This window comes from Rhea pennata, chromosome 1 (genome assembly GCF_028389875.1).
Source record: "Rhea pennata isolate bPtePen1 chromosome 1, bPtePen1.pri, whole genome shotgun sequence".
Taxonomy (NCBI): Eukaryota; Metazoa; Chordata; class Aves; order Rheiformes; family Rheidae; genus Rhea; species Rhea pennata.
This window is the reverse complement of record NC_084663.1, coordinates 147,087,279-147,106,687: the sequence shown is the minus strand read 5'-3', so window position 1 is coordinate 147,106,687 and position 19,409 is coordinate 147,087,279. Positions and strand designations below refer to the sequence as shown.

At 36.0% G+C, this 19,409-nt stretch overlaps 1 protein-coding gene and 1 long non-coding RNA gene across 5 annotated transcripts in view; one reads left to right on the top strand and one right to left on the bottom strand.

Annotated features, from left to right (window-relative positions):
- The window catches only part of REV1 (REV1 DNA directed polymerase), a 62,766-nt gene that overhangs the window by 42,495 nt on the left and 862 nt on the right, over nt 1-19,409 (top strand). For all 3 annotated transcript variants that reach the window (XM_062601596.1, XM_062601595.1, XM_062601597.1), the window contains 10 exons: nt 356-576; nt 1,656-1,828; nt 5,108-5,210; nt 7,386-7,542; nt 7,913-8,118; nt 10,276-10,509; nt 15,769-15,877; nt 16,751-16,962; nt 17,283-17,439; nt 18,290-18,392. In XM_062601596.1, coding sequence (XP_062457580.1) covers nt 356-576; nt 1,656-1,828; nt 5,108-5,210; nt 7,386-7,542; nt 7,913-8,118; nt 10,276-10,509; nt 15,769-15,877; nt 16,751-16,962; nt 17,283-17,439; nt 18,290-18,392 — 1,675 coding nt within the window. The remainder of the gene's footprint in view (nt 1-355; nt 577-1,655; nt 1,829-5,107; nt 5,211-7,385; nt 7,543-7,912; nt 8,119-10,275; nt 10,510-15,768; nt 15,878-16,750; nt 16,963-17,282; nt 17,440-18,289; nt 18,393-19,409) is intronic.
- LOC134154945 (uncharacterized) lies at nt 360-5,731 on the bottom strand. 2 transcript variants are annotated; one of them, XR_009961383.1, is made up of 3 exons: nt 5,647-5,731; nt 4,593-4,694; nt 360-508 (listed from the first exon to the last, which is right to left on the bottom strand). It is a non-coding gene; the product is annotated as an uncharacterized LOC134154945 (long non-coding RNA). The 2 variants fall into 2 exon arrangements; XR_009961382.1 differs by lacking the exon at nt 360-508 and adding an exon at nt 1,083-1,323.

Here is a 19,409-nt window from a genome sequence, read left to right as displayed (position 1 = left end):
ATTATATGTTGTACATCCTTTGTGGCCTGAATATTGTTGTATTCAGAGCTATATGCACTGTAACAGGCAATACTTTGTCAAGGAGGTTTACAAGCAGAAGTCATTCATATTTCACCTAGAAATAAGGATACGCTCTGCGCTATGACACCTTCAACAAAATATGTAATACAGATTAAAGAAATACAGATGAAGATAGCAAAAATTTCCATTTGAGACACATTTAATTGAGTGGAATTTATTTGTTATTATGATGCTGATTTTAACCTACATAATTTAGATTTTTAAAATTTTATTCCTTCAAAACCTAACTGCCTATGAATTGTGCAGTTAATGGAACTAACTGTTTTGTTTTTAGGAGTTGGTAGGTCAATGGAATCCAAGCTGATTTCTTTGGGAATTAAAACCTGTGGAGATCTACAGTGTGCTTCAATGTCAAAACTGCAGAAAGAATTTGGTCCAAAAACAGGACAAATGCTTTACAGATTTTGTCGTGGTTTGGATGATCGACCTGTTCGAACAGAAAAAGAAAGAAAATCTGTTTCAGCAGAAATAAACTATGGAATAAGGTTTACACAGGTAAATTCAAACTTGCTTTCTTTTGTGCTGTGACTTTTTTCAACTGTCAAGGATTCTTCTCATATTCTGATTATTTTCACTTACACTTTGATCTGTTAGAGCACCATCTTAGCCACCAAATAGAAATGAGGAAAATGAAGAAGTAGGAGATCAAAGGATAAAATGGGAGTAGAGACTGCAAAAGTATTGGACTGAAAAGAGGAAGTATTTCACAAGATTAACTGGCTATTCTGCATTTGTTATACCAGTTTAGTGTGGACAAGAGAATTGCAGTAGTTCTGTCAGTACCTAGCATATTCTCTTTCATTTAAATGCTAATTATTAAAACATAGCTGTGCCTGGGAACTATCACCAGTTTGTGCCAATGCAAAGTTTTTGCTAGACTTTTTTTTTTTTTTTAAGCAAATCTCATGGAAGGGTCTTGTTAACAAAATTGTATTAAAATAATTAATTTCTTTATTGAGAAATTAAGTGTTTATAGAAATTACAGAATAAATCAGGACAGGAGGAACCTCAGGATGTCATGTAGTTCAGCCTCTTGCTCAGAACAGGGTCAGGTATGAGGTCAAACCAGGTTGCTCAAGGTTTTTTCCAGTCGGGTCTTAGAAACCTCCAGAGACAGAGACTGCACAGCTCCTCTGGGCAGCTGGTCTACTGCTTGACTGTCCTCCTGGTAGGAAAGTCTTTTCCTTATAAATCCTAAGCTCATCATCTTCTAGGAGTATGCGTTAAATCTGGCTTACAATTCTGAATCAAGTTTTTTAATTAAAAAAAAAAAAATCAGAAGGACTTGGTATTTGCCACTTATTTCAGAATTAAAATAGGAATCTACCATCTTGCCTAACTTCAACTCCATACAGTGTAAATGTAAAACACTTGAAATTAAATAAGACAATTGCTGTGAATCAGCTTGTTCTTTTTGGTTGAGAAAAATCTTACATATTTTTAAATCTTAACAATGCACATTTCACCATCTGGCAGACTTTATGAAATGGATTACATTAATTCTTAATGATTTACATCATGTATTTGGAAAACACTTATGTTCTAAACAGTGGAATGCTGGCTTTTCCTTTTAGCCTAAAGAAGCAGAAGCTTTCCTTCTCAGCCTCTCAGAAGAAATCCAACGTAGACTTGAAGCTGCTGGTATGAAGGGTAAACGACTGACTCTTAAAATCATGGTCAGAAAGGCTGGGGCACCAATGGAGCCTGCAAAATATGGAGGCCATGGAATCTGTGATAATATTGCCAGGTAACTATGCATCTAGGCGAGAGCCCATTTCTGCAGACTGTTGAGCACTGAAACGTACAGCAAGACAGGACAGAAATTTCAAAGATGCTTAGTACCTTTCTGTCTACATATCAAACCGAAGCTAACTTCAGATGTAGAATATTATTCTCAAAGTTCTCTGTGGTTTGGTTATATATATGCAGTCCTTCAGTCATCAACACATATCAGAAATTGGAAGGTTTGGGGGCACAGAAGAAAAGACTGATGGTTTTTGGAAGTAGCAGGCATGGGAAAGAAGGAATCTGATTCCACAAATGCGTTCTTTGTGATTTGAAAATGTTTTCTTGAAAGAATATACTCTTGTGTGTCTGAATGCTACTTAAAAATAAGTGGTTTAGTGAAATACATTCAGTGGATTATTGTGGTTATCCATTTCGCTTGATGGGGACGTACATTTTTCCTCTTCTTGGAAAGAAAAGGCTTGATAATTGGTTTAATAATCCATAATTAAATATTATTATTGTTTTGGTAAGTCTCATGAAATACTAGCTTATAAAGGCTTTTGGTCTTTTAAAGGTTTTATCTTCAAATGGTAGCCCATATGTAACATGTATATTGTTGGTGTACATTTGTTCCTTCTCAGTTTTGGAGAGCTATTTTTCTTTTTGCAGTACTTGTAGAAGTCATGCTTACATCTTGCGCTCTGAAGCATGTGCAGCAACATTTTCATTCCTTTCAGTGACCAGCTGAGTTGAAATGGTCTGCTGCCACAGACTGTTCCCTCTCCCTCAACTGTGTAGTATTTTATACTTCTTGAGGAGCTTTTTGTTATTCATTGATAGCTTCTTAATCTTATATTGATTGTGACAGTTAGAGTCGACTCTCAAGGAAAAATGTCAAGAAGGATGTCTGATCAGTGGTCTGCTTCTTCAGGTCTGGAACACATGGGTACTAAAGGCAGTAACTGCAGAATTACTTGCTACAGAAGCCTGTGAGGCTATTCAGGATCCTGAGGGTTGGAGTTGTCATCATATGTCTTGGACTGCAGAGATCCATCTCAGTACAGACAGATTTCTTTGTGTCAAATCTCTCTGCTGTTTGTTTTACCAATAAGTCTACAGAGAACATTTTTTGCTTCCTAGAGGGAAAAGACCATGGCAAACTAGTTTGGAGCTAAGCAGGTTGGATTTCTTAAATCTGTGTCTCTAAGTCTCAAGTTCAGAGTGGTGAATTTGCCCAGCATTTCAGTTGTTTGAAAAGGTGAATATGTCTTGTCCTTCAGAGTGATGTTTTTTTCATACCATCCTAAGTTCCTCATCAGAAGCATCTTTGTTTTCTTGTGGGTCATTACCACTACCAACATAGTGAAGTATCTTTCTGCATGGTCTCACTGCAGTGCAGTTGATCTTACCAAGATGCTACCCATGATACCTGTCCATCTTTGGTGAAATAGGATAACATAGTTACTGAGCCTGGATAGTCGGTTGATAGTCCACTGTCAAAGGAGTACAACCTTCAGCTTCTACAAGCAATCCTGTAACTCTTACCCACTTTTTGTTTCTCACCTTTTTTTGTTCTCTGTTGTTCAGCTAGATGATTTTCAAGTTCGTATTGACAAAAGATTTTTTTTTTACCTCGTATTTAATTATATGCCTGGATACACATCAGAACGGAGGAATGAAATCTAGACATGTGGCATCTTGTAGCTGTATGTTGTTTCATGCAAGATTGTCTCAGAGCCTTCTAAATATATTCTTCAGGCAGACACTTTTCTCATTGAAGCTGTTGTTCCTTAGGTAAAGGGATGATCATTGCTTTTGTGAGGGTTGATTTGACATCTTCAAAGATAGGTCTCCTCTACTTTTTCCTTTATCTCAGGTTGTTATAACAGATAAATCCTTCTGGAACTGAAGCATCAATTGCTTAGGGTAGCTCATAGCTGAAGAAGTAAGGACTTTCAGTGTTTCAGAGCTGACTAGTAGGATGGGCGTGCATAGTGCCTGTCTTGTACTTGTGAGCTTATGACATAAAATTCTGCTACCGTGTACTATATTAGAAAATAAAACAGCGCAAAAATCATTTTCTGAGATGTTAGTGGTATTTTTACTGTGTTATCTTCAGTCCCGATAATGCCATAGCTCCTTGTAAAATACACGTGTTTTACATAGTCCCTTGTAAAATATTTATCTGGAATGGTGTGTACATAGCCTACATTTCTCCTTAAAATTTTGTATGAGTTGCTGCTTAATCATGGAATTGATCTGCTTTCTTCTCTTTCTTAAAACATCTCTCTAAGGCTTAGAGAGTTCTTCATATCCTTCATACCAAGAAAGCTTTTCTTTTCATTTTGGCAGGACCAGGTCTTGCTGGAATCACTTGGTTGTTGATGTCAATTGCTGACAAATCCAAAAAGCTTTAACCAGACATCTTCAAAGCTGGTAGTAAGTTGTCACGAGGACACCCTCAAAATGTCAATTAGAACTTCCTTTTGTCCTTAGAGCCCATTCCATCAGAGTTAACACTGCATCAGTGACCTGATCAGTGAGAAATTTTTCCATCCCTCTAATATGTCTGATTAGCCACCTAAAACTCTGACCATAACTTTCTCAAATACTATGCCGTTAGCATATCCAGAACTACAAAGCACTACTAGTGCCCTACCAAGCACACAAACAGCTAGGTAATTTTGTGTGAGAGCTACTGTCTAAAGTTGCCCACAGTGTGATTGTGCACTTGAAATGTTGTTTATAGTGTTTTTTTTTTTTTTTAAAAAAAAGTTACTTACCCATATTCAGAGTTCTTCATAATCTGTAATGTGCATGCACATTCCTACATCTGCTTTTACTTCAGAATTGCTTCTGAAACTCTTGCCTTAGACTTCTGTCAGCTGAGAAGAAGTTGAAATGATGATGAGCAAACTCCTTCCTGTGGATTACGAATTTAACTTAAATGAAGGGTAGTGCACAAGTGCACTTCTGCAAGTACTGCAAAGTGAAACATTTTTGTCTGGCTTCAGTTGACAGCATGAATATAAATCTGTCCTAGAACAAATTAATGTCGGGACTGCACACTCTCAGAATGGTCAATTAGTAAGTAATTTGTCTTTCTGTAGAACATGCTTCATTTTAACTACCTTTAAAAAGGAATCACAAAACAAAAAAAAGTGTTCTATTTCTGTATACTAAGAAATTATGATGTCTCTTGTTTTGAAGCCCTCTTAGTAATAAATACAGAATTGTTGTTTTCTTTAGGATTTGCAGAATAATTTATTTTTTAAAAAATACTTTGTATTCTGTGTAGGACTGTGACTCTAGACCATGCAACAGACAGTGCAAAAATAATTGGGAAAGAAACTCTAAACATGTTTCACACAATGAAACTGAACATATCAGATATGCGAGGGGTGAGTCAATGTGAAAACTCAAATTTATTTACCTTATCAATTTTCTTTGTTGTCTTTCATAAAATTTCAGTTCTCTAGGGTAGGTAATAACCGAACTTAAGCAAAAGCCTAAGTAATACAATGCTTATGAATTAAACTATATGATCATATTGTGTTTTGTATATTCACTTTTGAAAAACACAGTTATAAAGCAAAATATATATATATATATATATGTAATTTATATACATATAAAATTATATATTTTAATGTGGCATGGATTAATAGACAACTTGAATAAAGCAGCCTGAGGTAACAAAGTTAGACTGTACCATCCACAATTATATTAGCATGTATGAGTTTGATTTTGTCTTAGAACTTCCACTAAACTTCGGCACAACTATTAGTAAAGCAACTAATATAAATACTGCTTATAATGCCAGACAGAGATACAGACCAGAGCAGATACTGCTCTAGAGTTCAGGTCTTAAATCCAGAAAAGTTATCAGCCCGTGGCTTGGCCTTTGTCTGAAGGTGAAACTGCTGGCTGTTTTGCATCGTGGCTTAGTTTAGGAGACTCTTGCTTATCTCAGTGGTTCTGTCAGAACACTGTAAATCTGTGATGAGAATATATTGGCATCAGCCATTTGTTACCACAGAGCACAGTAGGCTTTATAAAACAAACCTGCATTTATAGGTGTAGAAGCAGGTTCTTGAATTATAGTGTTACCTTGCGAAGTAAAGTCTGTGGCTGAGGTTTCTTCCTGGAATTGGTTAAATGTTTATTATCATCTCTTTGTATTTTTCCTATTGTCTGTCTGTTTATCTACTTAGCTGGCTGTCTTGTCTTCTTACGTGATTCTGTTTCACTTGATTTCTTTGGCCCTTGTTTTAGAGAATTCCTCTTTAAAGTTAGACTCTAGTGGATGTTGCATGCATTGTTTTGCAAAGCAAGATACTTCCTCTGACCAAGTAGCGCTGTTCAATTCTGGAGGGTCCATTCAGTTCTAGATTAAGTGCAGGTATACCTGAGGTGCTTGGGTGGTATCATTTTAGCTGACTTCAGACACCTCCTGTGTGTTGGAGGTAGTCACCATAGGCTTCTCTTATACATAAAGTGAGTCATGCTGCAAAAGTGCCTTTTTTTTTTCTCAATCTCTATAAAAGGTCCTAGAGTGATAACCTTAGACGTAAGTGCCTACATTCGCACAGGTGAATTCATTTGCTTGTCCCATAGACTAAGATAACACTTCAACTCTATTGCTTTTGCTGAAAAAAGGAAAAATAAACAGGCAAAGATGTTGATACAGCAGATATTTTGAAGGCTTCTTATATGTTCCAGAACTAAATCTGGAGCTGTTTAAAAGTAGAAAGATAAAAGTGAAAAGAAAAAATATTTACAATGATGTTTTAATATCTTATTATTTGCAACTAATAAACATGTACCAAATAATAATCCTTGCTGTGTAATTATAGAAAGAGATGGTGGAAATATATGCAGTGCCTTTTTCATGCTCTCTAAGCCCTTTTCTCTTCAGAGTTGTGGAGAATTAGCGGTAAACTTGCACAAGGTACCAGTATATTCTTAATTGGACACAATTTTTGAACAGTCTGTTCTAGTATTTTAAAGTAGAAAAAGTGAGGATGTTCTTCAAAATTAGGAATCCATCTGATCTGATAAAAGAGTACATTCATCAAAGTACTTTCATCCTTTGAGACTTTGCGAGAACCATTTCTAGAAGAAAATACCACTTTTCTCATCTTTGGACTCTGAAGTGCTATATTTAGTATAGATTGTGCTGAGGAAAATTCCTTTTTATATGTGTAGCCAGGTTTAACACTAATCACTTTTCCTGGTCAGTACTCTATGTATTTGTTAGTGCCTGAGAAATTTTATAATAAATGCATTGTTTTATCATCCAGTTGACAGCACTTTTCTTTATCAGAAAAGTTAAGATGGTATTACTTTTGTAATTTCTTAGTTGTTGGATTGTGGTGAATAATCCTGGGATTTGTTTGGGATTTCTTCAGTAGCTGTTTATGTGTATTTCAGCATACCTTTTATTAATTTTCTCACCCACCCACTGTAGGCAGATGATTTCAAGGGAAGGGAAAAGAGAATACTATTATGAAAGCATTATATATATTTTTTAAAAAAACTTCATAAAACGAATGTTGTTAATGTTTTGGGTTTAGGTCGGAATTCAGGTACAGCAGTTAGTTCCCATCAGTAAAACTACTTCAGCTCACTCAACAGTACGATCTGGACACTTACCTGGTGGATCACATTCAGTCATTGATCTTTTTCATGTTCCGAAAGCAAAAAAGTGCTCAGAAGAAGAACATAAAGAAGGTCAGTAAGCTTTTTACTTTGCATTTGTGGTAATGATCAATTCTTAGTGGCTCAAACTTAGTTTATCTTTCTGAATACTTACTCAATATTATACAAGTACAAATTATGTAAGATAAACTCCTTGAGAACAAATTTTGCTGTTGTAAATGAAATGAAAATGCTACAAATAAAAAAATTTATAGGATTAGTGCAATCTTTTTTTAGGTAAATAGTAACAGAGTGTACTTTAAAACTTCAGAAAGTTTTATAGTAATGCCTAATACTGTATAAACTGTTCAGTAATGAAAATTGGAAATTAGCTACAATGTGGCTTGAAAAAGTATTTTTAACAAGTTGATGATCATTCTGTATCTTGTTTTCATGGGTATAGTATTTGTGGCTGCTATGGACCTTGAGATCTCATCTTCTGATTCAAGAACTTGTGCTTTTCTTCCATCTCGTGGTACTCATCTTGCCTCTGGTCTCAATTCTAATGTTAATAAGACTGAGTCTGCTGTCAAATGGAATGGCTTACATTCTCCTATCAGCGTAAAATCCAGGCTTAATTTGAGTATTGAGGTTCCATCTGCTTCCCAGGTAAAATCTGAGAATATAAAACATATGCTATATATTTTAATAATTTATGGCAATGCTGGTCTGATTTGGATAGAACAGTAAAATTTGCATCACACTTCTTTATAAAAATATAAAGAACTCCAATACAGTAGAATACACAGTACAAGATTGTTACTGATACAAAAATATTTTGCCTTAATAAAAGGGTTTTTAAAAGCAGTCCTAAAAGTTAACTTGAAGAAAAAGGATTATATTTATTCAAAGGAGAGAAATTTAATCTTTTATTATCTTTTTCCCTTCCCTATAATTGTCAAAGGACAGAAGTGGATGGAAACGAAAAAGTTGCTGAGACTGCAATATTAAAAAATATGATCATTCACTTATTACAATCTAAGCTCTTTAAAGTAACATAAAGCCTACTTCTAAAGAACATGAAACTTGCATCAAAGAAAGTAGACACAATCTAGAGTTACTGCTTAATGTTCTTATGATTATGATACAATGTAGATTTGTAAATTCCCTTTTATTATGCTGCCAAAAATTACCTCTGAAAGCTGAATTACAGATGAAGAATTTTGTCAAGTGCTTTGTGTCATTTTCACGAAGGTAGAGCCTTCGTGAAAATCTACCTGAATCATTTTCCATCCTTTTTTATAGTAGCAGTAGTCTTTGCCACCAACCCCAATAAATGATGATCAAGTGTTCTTCTGCACTTAATTTTTTAATCATGTATTCCATACCTGTCTTTAAATTACACTGTAGATCTATCTCCAAACTTTAGTCAGTGAGAAAAAAAATGAATGGTAAATAGTCTTACACTACCTCTTACACTTTTACAGTGGCTATTTTCTAAGCTTCTGCCTAACAGAGTGTCAAACTTACATGTAAATTTGACTCTCCAGCTTCCTGTCCTTTTTTTTTTCCAAATTTTCTTCAAATTATGTTTAAGCTAAAGTTCACACTTAAGACTTGTACAGAACATAACTTCTTTAGATGAGAGGAGGACGATCTTTATTTAGGTAAAATATTTCTATTTGGGTTTTTTGTTTGTTTCTTTCTTTTAAACAAATGAAGAGTCTCCTTATTTCTACCCCACATGTTATCTAAGCAGACATATAAGAGTCTCTTACGAGCAAGCTGCACTGAATTCTGTAGGAATTTTAGATGTAAGCAGCCTTAAATATTTTTCTGTAAAGTATTCCTGTAATTTAAATCTATAAACTATTTGTTTATATTCTTATTAACAGCTTTCCCAGTATTTAAGCACTTGCAGAAGTTAATCATATGGACAGCTTTCATCAAAACTTATCCCTTAAGCCAAGTAGGCTTTTCATGGATACTTTTTTGTTGTTTATGTAAATCCAGAATCTGGTTATGAGATCCAGATTTTCTTCCTAGAGGTGAAAGATAGAATAAAATTTTCCATCACCCTATGGAGTCCTGGTTAGCAACACATACAAGCAAACGCTGGCTTTCATCTACCTGACCATTCTACTTGAAAAAAAAATAATGCTATAGATCTTCTTGTCAGTTGTATTTATTATGTCACTTGTGTAGCTGTTATTATATACTCCGATTTTAAGGTACCGAGGGATCATTTCAGTTACTTCACATTGATAATTGACAGCGAGTACCATTTATAGCAAGCAAAAAGTTTGAATCTACAGCTCATTTCATTATCAAAACCTGTGACAAAAATCTGACAGTATCCAAGCATAATTAGTAACTTTAAAGTAAATTGGTAACATATGTCCCACATTACCTAGAACTATATAAGAGGGAAAATAATGGTTTTGGACTGCTTTGCACCAGATACCAGTTTGGTATTCCTACTAACATGTTGCCTCTATTTAATTCAAACTCAGAATTACGGTTTTATTATTGCTAGATGGTTATAGAAGAAAAGTTACTTAGACTCTGTGATGAGTATACTAAATATTGTGGAAAGATAACACTGAGCGCTCATATGTCTTGAACTACTTTCAATTTTTTTTACATTTTGGTACTGCAGAGTGTATTACTATCGGGTTCCAAAGTAAGTTCACATGCACAAAATATGATAAAAAAAAATTACTTTGTTTTTTGAAATTCAAGTATTACTGAGCTAATATTTTGAGTAAAATTAACACTGATTTTTTTTTTCTCAGAAAAATCTAAAAACTTTTATGTAATTTGTAGCTAGATAAGTCTGTGCTGGAAGCTCTGCCACCTGATCTCCGAGAACAAGTAGAGCAAATATACACTGTTCAGCAGGGCGAAACTTACGGAGATAGTAAAAAAGAGCCAGTAAATGGATGTAACACTGCACTTCTGTCACAACCAGTTGGAACTGTGCTTTTACAAATACCAGAGCTCCAAGAACCAAATGCCGATACAAGAATTAATGTAATAGCCCTGCCAGCCTTCTCACAGGTAGGATGTTTGCAGAATATCAGTAAACGTCAACTTTCTAGCTACAGGAAGAGCTAACAGCTTTATTCTTGAGGCACTATTACTAGAATCTGTTACTTACTCAAAATTAATTATGGTCCTTCAGTATCTTCAGTAAAGTCTGTTTTAAAACTTGTCTTGATCAGTCCCAAACATAATACAATATTATTTATTAAAGATATAGTCATCAGTATGCATATATTTTTGCAATTGTTTAATATACACTTCGCTTTGCAATTCAGTGTGCAGATAGCCTTTTTCTGCATTGCAGCTGGGTTGCACTGCACTGTCAGTCTAAAGCAGTCCTAAAATCAGCTTAGCTAGTCACAAGAAACTGATTGCATTCTAAGTGGATGTTTTGATGGTGTAAAGCCAACATACCAGCTTCTTTAGATGTGATTATTTTTATCATATTCCTGGGAGAAGGTGAGACCTGGCCAGGGATTGTATCTCCATAATTTTTAAACGTGCTTTTAAATAGCAGGGTGAGGGAAGTGAAAAGGTGTTTCTCAAAATAGTGGCCTGAAGTGGGAGCAGGCTGCAGTAGTGGTGCTCCCAGTAGTAACACTCCCTTCAACAGTCCTGAACAGATCTAGGGTAAATGAATCAAAGATTGGACTACCTAGAGATACGATATTTTGCAGAGAAATCATTTAAAATAGAGCAATATCAACAGTCATTTTATTTTTCCATTTGCTATGCCTTTGCTGTTCTCAAATTGATATCATCTAATCAGATTTATGAAGAGATCCTCATTATTGTTTGTAAGTGGTAATGCTGCTTAGCTAAGAAAGAATGAAGAGAAGATTGGATATAAATTGCTGACCTGTTTTTCAGTAAATAGTAGATCATGCATATTTATTATTTAAAAGAGATGTAGCCCGTTCTGTTATTAAAAATTTCTTCACCTTGTTCTGTTCAGGCTGATTGGTTCAAAAGCAATTGTGTAAGTTTTCATTCCTGAGCTGCAGAGTTGGCTTTCCTCTGCAGAGATTTTGGAAGAGGAGAATATGAACTTTATATAACCCAGTAGTTTTAAATTGCATAGTTAAAATCTTGCTTATCTGTGAGTGTACTGTGGGTGGATTGAGAACTGGCTGAAAGGCAGAGCTCAGAGGGTCGTCATCAGTGGCACAGAGTCTAGTTGGAGGCCTGTGGCTAGTGGAGTTCCCCAGGACTCTACTGGGTCTCATCCTGTTCAACAGGATGAGGAGGACAGAGTGCCTCCTCAGCAAGTTTGCTGATGATACCAAGCTGGGAGGAGTGGCTGACACACCTGAGTGCTGTTCTGCCACTCAAGAGAGACCTGGACAGGCTGGAGAGCTGGTCAGAGAAGGAACCTCGTGAGGTTCAACAAGGGCAAGTGCAGAGCCCTGCACCTAGGGAGAAATAACCTCATGCACCACTACAGGCAAGGGGCTGACCTTGTGGAGAGCAGCTCTGCAGAGAAGGACCTGGGAGTGCTGGTGGATGACAAGTTGACCATGAGCCAGCAATGTGCCCTTGTGGCCAAGAAGGCCAATGGTCTGCTGGGGTGCATTGGGAAGAGTGTTGCCAGCAGGTGGAGGGAGGTGATCCTGCCCCTCTCCTCAGCCCTGGGGAGGCCTCATCAGGAGTACTGTGTGCAGTTGTGGGCTCCCCAGTCCAAGAGAGACATGGAGGTACTGGAGAGAGTCCAGCGTAGAGCTATGAAGATGATCAGAGGACTGGAGCATCTGCCCTGTGAGGACCAGTTGCAAGAGCTGGGAAGAGAAGACCGAGGGGGGAATCTTATCAATGTGTGAAGGGAGGGTGTCAAGGGGATGGGGACAAACTCTCTTCAGTTGTCCTGTGTGACAGGACCAGAGGCAATGGGCAGAAATTGAAGCACAGGAAGTTCCGCCTGAAGGTGAGGGGGAATTTCTTCCCTGTGAGAGTGACAGAGCCCTGGAGCAGGTTGCCAGAGAGGTTGTGGAGTCTCCTTCTCTGGAGCTATTCAAGTCCCGCCTGGATGCAACCCTGTCTAACGTGCTCTAGGTGACCCTGCTGAGCAGGGAGGTTGGACCAGATGATCTCCAGAGGTCCCTTCCAACCTTACTGATCCTATGATTCTGTGACTTGTGAGTTTAATTATACTATGCATATACACCCTCTCTTTGTTTTGCCACTTAATATACCACTTAATATAATTTATTTAAAAATTACATTTATTTTGCATTATCATGTTTATGCTTTATCCAAGTTATTCTAAATCCTGTTAATTAGGTAATTGGGAATTGGTTAGTTTGGGATTTTTAATAACAGCATTGTTCTTTGAAATTGTCTGAGAAATGTCTAATTGGCACATTCCAAGGCTTTGGTTTACCTGTTTACATCTCCTAAAGCATCTTGTGACTCTGTTATTTGATCCAAACATGTTAGCTTAGCGAAAGCAGCCTTTTTTATTTTGAGATGACAAAATTCAGGAAGAATTGGCTATTTCCTAGTTTATAGGGGATATTCGTACTATTTATTTTAGAACAGCTTAGAATTGTACTCTGAATTGTCTCCTGAAAACTGTTCACTTTACCCATTGACAAAAGGGGAGCTGAGGTTTACAGTTTCCATTTTCTGAGTTAACGTCCAAGTTTGCTGCTCAGGTATATGTAATTAAATAGCTTCCTTAGCCCTGAAGAAAAAATTTTTAAAACAATTAATTACATGGAAAAATCTTTTCTGTGTTAAAATCAAATATGAACTTGTTTTAAAATACAATATATCATCTCTATCTAAATGTATTTTGACAGAGACTTTTTTTTATTGTGCAGTTGTTTGTGGCATTGCCTATTGTTTGACTGCACACACACACTTAAGATCATTTCCTTTTAAGTGATTCAACAAACTTAATAGTGATAGGCTCCATACATAGAAACATTACAAGTAACTCCAAATTGAATACTTTAGCTGTAGCGGTTCAGCAACTGTAAATGATGCCCTGCCATGTTTTATAGCTTAATTAGGTATGCTTTTCAGCTTCTCATTTCTTTTCTATGAACTGCATTTATGTGATCAGGTGCCAAGTTAGTTGGCTGACAATGCTTTATTCTTTAGAATAATGCCTTCTTTTGGGTAAGGCTCTCCCACTATAAGGATGGAAATAGGCTGAATTCATTTCAGTGAGCTGCTGAAAAAAATCTTTCAAAATTTAGAAAAGGTAGGCATGTCTGCAGGGCCTGAATCCTATAAAAGCAGAGGTGCAAGAAGTAGATTACAGATGCTTAGAAATGAATGGCATTTGTAGTAGTGGAGTTAATTACTGCTGGCAAATTTCCATGAAGAGGTAGAAATGGTATAGATTAACATGGTATAGATTACTTAACATGGTATAGGTTACTTTTAAGAAAATTCATACAGCACATCAAAATGCCAATAGCTGCTTGTTGAGGTAACAGGTAAATCTATAAAATCCAAGTTTTCCCTGTAAATGTAATATTATTTTGTGAAAGCTATGTTACGGCACAGGCTGTACAGTAGTTACCCAAAAGTCCAATTAATTAGTGGAAATTTCATATGAATTTGGCTGAAAGCTCTTCCTGTGAATTTTATATGAAGTACTTTCACAGGGCAGTGATGGGGGAATAAAAAAAAATGTCCAGTTGCCTGTACTGCCTTATTTCTGAATGAATTATTTGGTCATGTAATTGAACAGTTGCAATGCATGTACCCAAAAAGCAGAGTTAACACTGTGCCTCCCAAATTGCCAGTTCACGAATGCTTAAGCATAGAACTTTAACCTTTTAAAATAGTTTGATCAGATAGGATTTGTATTTTTAAAACAATTTAAAGCTCCAGAGTTAATTGACTGCATTCTGCTGTAATGCTCTGTTCTGTGCAACGTATGCACTGCTGGAGGCCAGAGTTGCTCCCATTCCTTCCTTTAATAAGTGCATGTTTCATGTGGTGAAAAGTTTATGTTGGCATGTGGCGTTCTCAAAGTGGAAAGAATACTGTGCTAACTTGATGACAGTTTTACCTGTAGAAGCACATTCACATTTATTATCTATATAATTTAGATGTAGTATGTGTGAATAGCACATCCTACTTTTCTGGTAAATATTTACATATTTCAATTGAAAAATGATCATATCTCTATTGAAAATAGGGTGTAATTCTAAATGTACATGCGTATCAAAGCATAATAATTATGTCAAATGCCTCTTAACTTTAACTGAAAAAGTGGTAGCTGTTTTACAGTAAAGGCCATCTGTGTCCCTGCCATGTTCACTTTCTACTGTCAAGTAGAAACTATATTGTGCCCTTAGAATACTAATAGTAGTTTTGAATACACGTTTTTCTGTTTGTACGCATCTCAGAATTTTTCCACTGAAATGAAGGACAGCCTTCCCTGTGCAAATTTAGTCCTCTTAGTAATTCAGACAAACAAACCTATTACTAGTTGAATTACAAATCACAAGTTGAAAACGCTGCCCAAGAATATTGGGCAACTAAGAATACAATAATAGCAGTAGTGTGTCACTAATTTGCTGCTTTGTCCACACAGTGAGGGGAAAATAACAGATAATACATTGGATCTTATTTTGCCCATATGAAGAGAGCAATTGGCTACAAATGATTTCCTGTCCAGAAGTCAAAACCCTAGGACAGTTGGAAGGCAAACTACGTTTTTATCATTTGATCCAAGGATGGACTACAGTGGGAAGAACTAATGAAACACTTCTCCCTAGCTCAAAATATATGAGCTAACTGAATCTGTATCTCATGTACTTAAAGAAGCAAGACTGCTTTCAACGATATTTCATTTGAGAAGTGTAGCAGCTTACAGGAGAAAGAAGTATTAAAAGAAAAGGAAAAACTAAAATCTGATTGTCACAGTGTTTGATTTTTGGAAATTTGAAGGGACTGATCTAGTGTAAATTGCTCTGTTAATATAGCTGTACTGTATAATATTAAATGAGTAAAGATAGAACATCTTAAAAAAATTTATTAGTGCTTCTGTTCATTTTTAGTGGTTAGTATATTATATGCCCATAAATCGTAAGTTTATAAATTAATAAATGTAAAGCAATATTAAAGGAAAATAATGTTGACTACAAGCAAAAGTACATGATGAAAATGTAGGACATATTTTACAATGTTTCAGTTATATCTTTTTTTTTTAGCACAAAAATGTAAATATACCTTTCTCATGTAGATAATCTAGAGGAAAGTGAGCAATGTTGCTCACTGGTAAAATAATCAAATGAATTTTTTGTCACTGCTCAGGTGGACCCTGAGGTTTTTGCTGCACTACCTGCTGAGTTGCAAGCAGAGCTGAAAGATGCATATGATCAAAGGCAAAAGCAATCAGAACAGCAACCTGCTGACGCGTTTGGTGAGTATATAGAGTTGTACAATAGTTTTGTATAGGAGTTGTTTACTATTTGAAGAGACTTTTGCAACCCAAAATGCAAACTGGAAAATATAATGAATGTTTTTAGGAAGACTCTGTCTTAAATTGGATTTCAGTGTTTATTTTTGATAGATTGTCAATTACAACCAGCTGCAGTCTCATTTTGCAAGCAGATGCCTAGCTTTACTTAAATGGGTAATTAATTCAATTCATTGCAACTGTGGCACTAAACTTACCCATGTCCATATGCTTGCAGAATAGGATTTAAACTTGGTATGTCTTGTGCTTTAAAGTATTGAGTCTTCAGTACCTAATTTAGTTAAGTGTGTATGTTTAGATTAGTATTGTCTTGATTTGTGTAGCAGTGGTATGCATTTCTGGGATCTAGAGATGGGATACATCTCACCATAGATGCCTGATAGTCAGATGTCTTTACGCCTAGCTGATCGACAAGGTCTCCTTTTTATAATCAGTCCGGGGCAGGGCTTTCTGTTGCTAGTTTAGCTGATACCTGCTAAGACTTCCTGCCAGTGGTTATCTAGGTTGGACAGTGCTTTAAGGTGAAGCAGTTTGTCCAGTAGGCTTATTTTACCAACTGTTCGTATTCAAGAGCTAAAATGTTTGATATTAAAAGGCTTACAAGTGGTTGTGTATCCTTTGAGTACACCAATGTTTAGCAGTGCTTTTCAAATACTCTGAACATTACCTATATCTGGAATGATGTGTGTGTGTAAGCTGCCTTATCTAGGTTATGTTTTCCAGTTGGTCCATAGATATTTATCGAAAAGTCCCCCTTTCAGTGGAAAAATACTAATTTTAAATTTATCAGCCTCTTACTATTCCTATTTTTTTCAGCATCAAAAAATCATTTACTACCCTTGAAGCATGCAACAATGAAAAGTAAGAAAAAAATCAGGAAAAAAAATCCAACTAGCCCTGTAAAAAAGATTCAGAGTCCTTTGAAAAACAAACTCCTTGGTAGCCCTGCAAAAAACATGCCAGCTACATCTGGAAGCCCACAGAAACTTATAGATGGTTTCTTGAAACAGGAAGGAGCAACTATTCAGGTAATTCTAATCCTAACAACTTTTGGTAAAGCTATTTCAATTTTTTAGACTTAGTCTGTGTTAATGAATGTATCTGATTTCTTTACTAGATGTAACTTGAACTCCCTTCCTGCCCATTCCTCACAGTGTCTCAGAATATTGGTTCTGAGATATCCATCTAGATACATATATATATATATATATATATAGACTATAAAGTATACATACACATATACATAAGTGCATGTATGTGTGTATATATATGTATGTGCACATATATAAAGATTAAGTGTTAAAATATTGGTCAGACTGAGCGTTATCCCCGTTTTGTGTTGGAACAGTCAGAAGCAGTTCCATCAACTTCAGATTCTTCAGGGCCGTCAGTTCTGCAGAGTGAGCAACCTGGTTCGTTTAGGCCACAGGCACCCAACCTAGCTGGAGCTGTTGAATTCAATGATGTGAAGACATTGTTGAAAGAATGGATTACAACTATTTCAGGCAAGTAATACCATGCTTGTGATCTTGTATGCACCCCAAGAAAAACTTTTTTTTAGCAGACCTTTTGTACTCTTTCTTCCTTCTTCCTTCACTCTTCCTTTCAGAGGTTATTTTTCACAGTAATCTTGAAGCATTGTAGTCTTAGCTACAGTCTTAGCTACCAGTTTCTTCCCACTCAGTTGTTATTCTGTGTTTTTGCCAGCTCCTGTTGTTTCTTGTTTAACATCACAAAAATCTATTTGCTCTCTCTCCAGCCCATTTGTCAGGACCTTGTCTTATGCCTTCATGCTACTTTTACTGGAAGCTTTCCTATTTTGTCAAACATGTTACGGCTATTAAGGTGAAAACTACTAAAAGGGAATTCCTTTTTTATGGAGTGTCAGTTTAGAGGGAAATGATTGCAAGTTTTCCCAAAACAACTTCCAGAAAGAATTCTAGGATGAAGTGCAATAGTATAATGCTATTGTTAAATTGTGATTTGAATTTTACTGTAATGTCAAACAGTTAGCAATGCCTTAACATCTTGGAAAATATGACTTGTTAGCTTTTTAATATCCTGGGCATCATCATTCTCCTAAGAATTTTGAAATAGATATTCCATTGTAAATCCCTATTTCTTTTCTGTTTGGTTAATATTAGCTGTGCTGGCATTTGTTCTTACAGAGGGAAAAAAAGAAGAGATCTATAAGCCAGATATCTCAGGACCTTGCTGTCCTTTTACTCCTCCTGACATTGAGGGGGAAGTCTGGGAATACATCAATTGTCAGATCAGCCCTTGGTGTGCTAACACTGCAGGATTTCTTTACATTCCATGCGTATTTGGAGAAAAGATGTTTTTTTTCTTTTACAGATCCCATGGAAGAAGACATTCTACAGGTTGTGAAGTATTGTACTGATCTAATAGAAGAAAAAGATTTGGAAAAGTTAGATCTGGTCGTTAAGTACATGAAAAGGTAGCTTAATTGCTAGTATTTGTGACATTTAGCCTATTTTTGTTAGAGCCTATGTACTAGATGCTTCAGGGTGAGGCCAGAAGCCTGCTAAACATTGCATTGATGAGTATAAATTCTTTAAGGTTAAAATTTATTCAAAATGTAAAAACAAAAAAATGCGCAGCTAATACAGATAATTTGTAAAAATAATAATAATAGTAGTAGCATTTAATAGTATTATTTGCTACAAAGTCTCTTGTTTCCAGACAAAAGATAGAGTTTTTGTTATGGTTGTCCCTTTTCTTCATCTTGTTTTCATTCATTTTTTATGTCACCTTAGATCTTTCCTTTGTTTCATCTGGTTTCAGTTCTGTTGCTGTCCCCAGATCCTAATCTCTGTCTCACTTCTCCAGCCTGTTCTTAGAACGATTTTTATTACTTATTTATTGTGCCTCTATTACTCTTCCCATGAGTCAGTAGGCCCAAGTTCCATTTATGACTTGCTTACTGATATTTAACTGCGTAGCTCAGCTTTTTGTGTCTTAAATTTGAAGAATATGTTTTTCACAGAAACTAATCAACACCCAAAAGACTGCAGCAATTTAAAAACTTTGTTACACTTTTGTCTTATGGGATGTCGTTAGGCCTTAGAAAATGGGAAATATACGGTGCAGTTAACTGTTTCATTGAATGGTGTATAGTGGATTCTTACCAAATGTCCAGAAAGAATCATGTCCCATTCTGATCCCTGTATATGAGATTTGCACGAGGACAGTGTGTCCCTCCAGAGCCTGGTAATAAGGGTAGGACTTAGGGATCAGGAGTCCTAGTCCTAGATCAGGAGTCAAACCACATGCTGTTATTATCAATATGATACTGGTATTAGATTTTCCAAAAATACATTTGTAGGTGCCCTTTGCTCTCCTATCATGATTTCCTCGGTCCTTAACCAAGGCCTGTAGTAGCAGCTGAGTGATAGAGGGTAATTCATTCCTCTCTGTAGGCCTTCTTTGGTTTCACTTCTAGCAACACACACAA